At 41.8% G+C, this 6,524-nt stretch overlaps 1 protein-coding gene across 1 annotated transcript in view; it reads right to left on the bottom strand.

The window, feature by feature from the left end:
* ACTRT1 (actin related protein T1) overlaps positions 1–3,838 on the bottom strand; it is a 125,194-nt gene extending 121,356 nt beyond the window's left edge. Inside the window, 1 exon segment of the mRNA XM_033127222.1 lies at positions 3,780–3,838. Coding sequence (XP_032983113.1) covers positions 3,780–3,838 — 59 coding nt within the window.
* Positions 3,839–6,524: the final 2,686 nt, after the last annotated feature.

Here is a 6,524-nt window from a genome sequence, read left to right as displayed (position 1 = left end):
GTAAGACTATTATATTTCATAGAATAAGCATGTATATGGAATTATATTTTATTATTTATGTCATATTATATTAAGTAACTTAATTTATAACAGTTAAGTCAGTGGGGAGTATAATAACTTACATTTACTGGGGATTGGTATATATTATATTGAAAAATATACACATATATTTGTTCGTTGTAAGATATAGAAATAGGGTGTCAGCATATACATTTTTTTACAGTATCCCTGCCAAAATTGCCACAAGAATATTCTCAGATTTAATTTAAAATGTGTTATTATACATTTGCATTAGTAACAACAGGCTTCTCAACCAACATTTATGTTTGAAGTGGTATAGAAACCAAATTTATATCACTGACAAGGAATGATAATAATAACAATTACAAAAATAACAGTGACATTCTAATATTTATATACTACTTTTTGGTTCATAAAGCATTCCACATACACTTTGCTCATTTAATCATCACAATAATCACCAGATTGTTTATAGTGTAGGTCAGCGATTCTCACTTCCAGAATAATGGTTTACTAGATGTGGCCATCAACATTTGGGGGTGGCCACCCACACCTGTATTTTGCATACTCATCTGCAAGTAATTGTAAAGGAATATTGCTACTCAGAGTGCTGGTTCATGCAGACCAGCAATGTAAGCATCACCTGGGAGTTTGTAAAAAATGCAGAAACTTAGGCCTCATCCTATACCCACTGAATAAGAATTTGCATGTTTTCAAGATTCCCTAGGTGATTCATATGTTCATTAAAATTTGAGAAGTACTGCTCTAACTATTCTTTAAAGTAGGTATAGTTATTCTCACTTTGAAGCTTAGTATCTTCATTTGCAGAATAGGTAATAATCAATACTTATTTCCAAAGGTTGTTGTAAAAATAAAATATTGTAAAGAATCAACTGGCAAGCTTCCAGTCAATGGTCTCTGCTACCAGTATCATTCATTCATGTAAAAGGTTTTTTTTTTTAATTGATTACTTGATTCAAGTCAGAGACTCTATTAGGTTTGTTGTATAAGATGGTAAAGAAGACATACACATTTCCTGTCTTTATAGAGTTCTTAGTCTACTGAAGGATTTACACTCATCATCATTATCATGGTTATCATAATTGTCATCATTATTGTCAGTATTGCTATTATTAAATCCAGGTATTAAAAAAATGAAATAGATATAGACTGAGAAAGTCTATAAGAAGAAAAAGTGAGCATATTAGTTTACCTTCATAGAGAAAGAGGTCATAGTTTGGCTTCATAGAGAGAGGGATCAGGCAAAAGATACTTATGAGTGAAGGAAAGTATAGGAGGAAAATAAGAAGGACAAAAAGAATACATATCCCGAAGTGTATGTCATTTTCTCAAAGTCATAGAAAACTTTATGGATAGGTAAAATATTTTGGATTGGATATAATAGACAATAGGGAAAAATCACATGTGAATTTTCTCTAGCACCTTCCTCATTATTTTCTTAGTTCTGGCCTCATGGGGACTGTGTGTCCATGACTTACTCACGTATTCTGAAGGTTTCAGAAAATGTTCTATCCTGCTGTGGTTATAAGAGGACACGATTCCACACGAATTTGCCTTCATTTCTCAAAACCTAAGTCTGTCTCTCACATGAATGTATGAACAGCAGGGAGAGAGAGCGAGAAGAGAGAGAGAGAGAGAGAGAGAGAGAGAGAGAGAGAGAGAGAGAGAGAGAGAGAGAGAGAGAGGGAAGGAAGGAAGGAAGGAAGGAAGGAAGGAAGGAAGGAAGGAAGGAAGGAAGGAAGAAAAGAAGGAAAGAAAGAAGGAAGGAAGGAAAAAGAAAGAAAGAAACCCCACACATCTGCTACACCCAATGCTGGAGAGATGAAAAGTAATGCATACTTAGACTGAATTTCTGCCTATCCTAAAGTACACACCAGGAATACAATGCTTTCACTGACAAATCTCTTAATTAGATGATATACAATGAACATTACTCTGCTATAAGAAAAGATCAAATACTGCCATGTGCAACAATATGAATAGATCTGTATATTATCATGCGAAGTGAAATAAGTCAGACAGAAAAAGTTGAGAACCATATGATTTCAGACATATGTGGGATGTAAAACTGAAAGCAACAAATGACCAAGACAAGCAAAAAACAAACAAAAAATCATAGACACAGCTTGGGAAGAAAAAGATGGTAGATTAGGTAAATATTATGCCTACTGCATCCCAGGGTCACACCAAAATTACAAATAAATTATAGGACAATCAACCTCAGGATCTAAATGAACACTAGTTGAACAGAACCACTATAACTAAAGATTTAAAGAAGAGGCCACGTTGAGACTGGGAGGAGGGGCAGAGGTGTAAAACAGGCTGACCACAAACCCACAGAGACAGGTTGAATACAGGGAGGGATACCTCGGTGACAAAGATTTCCCCATGAAGAGGGAGGGCCTCCCCATGCCGGGCTCCCCAGCCCAGGGGTCCAGGAAGAGGAGTTCCTAAGACATCTGGTAGTGAAAATCTGCGAGAACTCTGTCTGCCCTTCCTGGTGGGGTAGAAGTTGGCTGGAAATCCAGACGCCCTCTTGTAGAGGTGGAACAAGGACTCACTCACAGATGGACACTCACCTGGTCTCTGGCAGAGGGAGTGACAACTTGGGAGTTTCAGGGATGTGTAGGGAAGGACTCAACTCAGGCCCTTTGGCCAGCAGCTAGAGGCCCTGGGGCCACTTTTCTGCTTGTGCAGAGCCTGCTTATAAGGGGGCCTCATCTTTTCAGGGTTAAGCCCTCACCCAAAGGACCGAGCTTGGGACTGCATTGGTCTGGTAGAACCCATACGTATGCACTGCCTTTGTGATGCCCTGGGTCCCCACCCTCCTCACAGCTGGTGTTACATCAGCTGGGAAGATCTTGACTGTTGGGCTGCTGGCTCCACCCCAGAGGCCGTGGACTGAAGTGAGCAGAGGGACTATGGCAGCCTGGGAAGCATTTGCTGGAGGGTGTTAGGCCAAGACCTGCACCGCAGGGTAGACAGGTGGTAGCCAGGGTACCTGAGGTGGATGGTGGCTGGCTGTAGTGTACTCAGGGCATTTTTGTGGGGTGATCATTGGCCAAACACCAGTGTGGGAGCTGAGACAGCACTGAATTTGTAGAAATCACCGACCACAACCCTAACCTCCTTGGTACTCCATCCCGCCCACATAGAGCTGCATTGCTAGGGCACTGTGGGTACCTATTTGGCCAGCCCTGCCCCCACAAGCTGTGGAGGATTTCATACAGCAGCAGACAATCTGTAAAGGCCTGGGGAGATTTTGGTGGTGGCCACTGATCTGAAAACTGGACCACAGCCACTCAGGGCAGCTCTTAGGAATCTGCAAGCATGAGGTGGTGCCTAGCTGCTGTGTTCTCAGAACACAGTGCAAGGTGGTCACAGGCTAGGTACTGGCATAAGAAATGAATCTGCATTAATGTTGCAAAAACCACCAGTCACGTCTCCTGACTCACTTGAACTCCACTCCAACAAGCTAGTGCTACATTGCCAAGAGCTCTCTCAATGCCAGGTCAAACAGCTGGCACGGCACATACACCTAAGGAGCCTCTTTCAATAGGTGGGACTTATGGGCAGCTAGTGGATGGCAATAGGCTTAGGGGGACCTGGGTCTTTTGCGAAACTGCCCAAGGTCACAATTGGTGGCAGCAGGCCACAGTTCACAATGAGGCCATCCCCACATGACTCCAGGTCCAGTAGAGGCAGCAGCCAACCACATATAGCTTTGAGGCACCTACCAGGTTACCATGGGCTGGTAATAGGCAATGTGCTGCTGCGAGCTGCTATAAGCAGCCATCCGGTAGTCAGCAACCAACTGGCTCAGCTAGGTAGAGCACAATGATCATAATACTAACATGGCCAATGAGCTGAATCCTCCACAACTAGACTGAGAAACAATGGCTTGACTCAGAGTTGGGAAGGGGCAAGGGGGAGAGGGGAGAAGGGGGGAGGCAAGTGAGGAGAAAGGAAGGGAGGGGGGAATGGGAGGGGAAGTGGGAGAGGGAGGAGAAAGGGGCAAAAAAAAACCCAATGAAAATAAAATTCCCCCATTCTAGTACAAAATAAAAATAAAAAAGAAAAAGAACACAGGGGAAGATATCATGCTACCACACATCAAATCATATTACAAGGCGATAGTAATCAAAACACCATGGTATTGGCATAAAAACAGATACATAAATCAATGGAACAGAATAGAGAGCACAGAAATACATCCAGGCCTAGCTGGTCATTTAGTCTATGACAATAGTGGCAAAAATTTATATTGGGGTAAAGACAGTCTATTTAATACATGATGCTGGGAAAACTGGACAAATACATTAACAAATGAAATTGGACCACATTCTTATGCCATATAAAGAATAAACATGGATTACGTCATAAAAATGGTGGCATGAGGTGAGCCTCTTGAAATCTCCCCCGGAATTTACAACAAATCGAACTACTATAATTCAACAGAGGACACCCTGTGCAGCAGACATGCAAGACTAAGACACACAACAAAAATCATCTAAAGGTGGGCAAATTGGACGAGCAGGGGAGGAGCGAAGGGGGAAGTACAGAGACCCGGGCCATGTGGGCCCAGGAGCAGACCAGACTTCCAAGTTCCCTGCATTCTGGATCTACAGCGGTCATGGGAGAGGGAAGAATTGCGACTACTAGCAATCCACTTATGACCCACAGTCCAGCCTGAGAGATCACCATATGACCCAGATGAACCCAACATTCACCACAGAGACCTCAAAGCAAAGACCGAGGAAAGAAGAGTGAAAACAGCAGTTTAAGCCCTCACTGCCAAGCAAAGCATGGAAGTCAAAGGCATGGAGCTCAAAGGACTCCTCCCCAAACTTCCAGAGCTTACCCACATCCACCATCCCAGTGCTAGAAGTGGAAAGGTAGACGATTAAAAGAACAGAATATTTTCAGTTCAGAGAACTGTGGCCTCAGCAACAAACTCGCAGCCCAACAAGTTCTGGCAAAGGGGAGAGAGCCTTGGGTACAGAACCTGCAATGCTGGTGGTCTCTGCCATAGCTCTAGACCACCTCAGACAACCCATCCGACCCCTCTCCCCACCTATCTAGGCAGATCCCTGCAGAAGTAAACAAAGCCTCTGAAAACACAGGATCTGAAACTGGTGCAGAAAGAGCTTTGCAACTTCAGAAAATCTCCACATCCCCCAACAGAGGTGGTGCTCTGTCATCCAGGTGACTTGTTCACAGAGCAGAACCCAGACTTCCAGAGAATCCCCCCATTGTATGAGAAGCTGGAACAGTGCAGAGAAAACATAACACTACTGCATGACAGAGAATAAAAGGGTGCAGTCAGAGAGAAAAAAAAATTCTACCAACACTTACTGGAAGGCAAAAGAAAGACCTCTTCCTACCAACCTATTGCAGAACACACTCCTGTACATGCCTTAGAAGAGAAATAATAAATCATTAATTGCCATGAATACCAGGGTAGCAAGGCACGTAAGAACAAAAATGAACAGCCTCCAGAACATGAACTTAAAGACATGGAAATATGTGACTTAAATTACAGAATTCAAGATTGCACTTCTGAAAAAAACTCAATGAGATTCAAGAAAACACAGACAGGCAGTTGAATGAACTCAGAAACACAATCAAAGAGCAAAATGAGCACTTCACCAAAGAGATTGAAATTTTAAAAAAGAACCAAATAGAATTTCTGGAGATTATGAACTCAATAAAAGTAATGAAGAACGAAATAGCCAGGTAATAGAGTTGACCAGATAGAGAAAAGAATCAGTGACATCGAAGATAGAAATCTGGAAATGACACAGATGGAGGAAGAGAGAGTTAAAAGAAATGAAAGAACTCTACAAGAACTTTCTGACTCCATCAGAAATAGCAATATAAAATAATAGGCATACCAGAAGGAGAAGTAAGGAAGAAGGAAACACAGAGTATATTCAAACAAACAGTCGACCAGAACTTCCCAAACTTAGGGAAAGAACTAGAACCTCAAATACAAGAAGCAAATACAACACAGAATTACCTCAATCCCAACACGTCTTCTCTAAGGCAAATTGCACTGAAGCTGTCAAAAATCAACCACAAAGAAAGAATCCTAAAGGAAGCCAGAGTAAACAAGACTGTAACCTACAAAGTAAAGCCCATTAGATTACCATCAGATTTTTCAGCAGAAACTCTACAAGCCAGGAGGGAGTGGAAACAAATATTCCAGCTATTAAAAGAGAGAAATTATGAGCCAAGAATACTATATCCAGCAAAGATATCCTTTAGATATGAAGAATAAAGACTTTTCTGTTTTTTGTTTTTTTTAAATTTATTGGGGTGACAATTGTTAGTAAAATTACGTAGATTTCAGGTGTACAATTCTGTATTACATCATCTATAAACACCATTGTGTATTCACCACCCAGAGTCAGTTCTCCTTCCATCACCATATATTTGATCCCCCTTACCCTCATCTCCCAACCCCTTGCCCCCTTACCTAC

Source organism: Rhinolophus ferrumequinum, chromosome X (assembly GCF_004115265.2).
Source record: "Rhinolophus ferrumequinum isolate MPI-CBG mRhiFer1 chromosome X, mRhiFer1_v1.p, whole genome shotgun sequence".
Classification (NCBI taxonomy): domain Eukaryota; kingdom Metazoa; phylum Chordata; class Mammalia; order Chiroptera; family Rhinolophidae; genus Rhinolophus; species Rhinolophus ferrumequinum.
The sequence above is the reverse complement of the archived record's forward strand: the minus strand, read 5'-3'. Positions and strand labels throughout refer to the sequence as shown.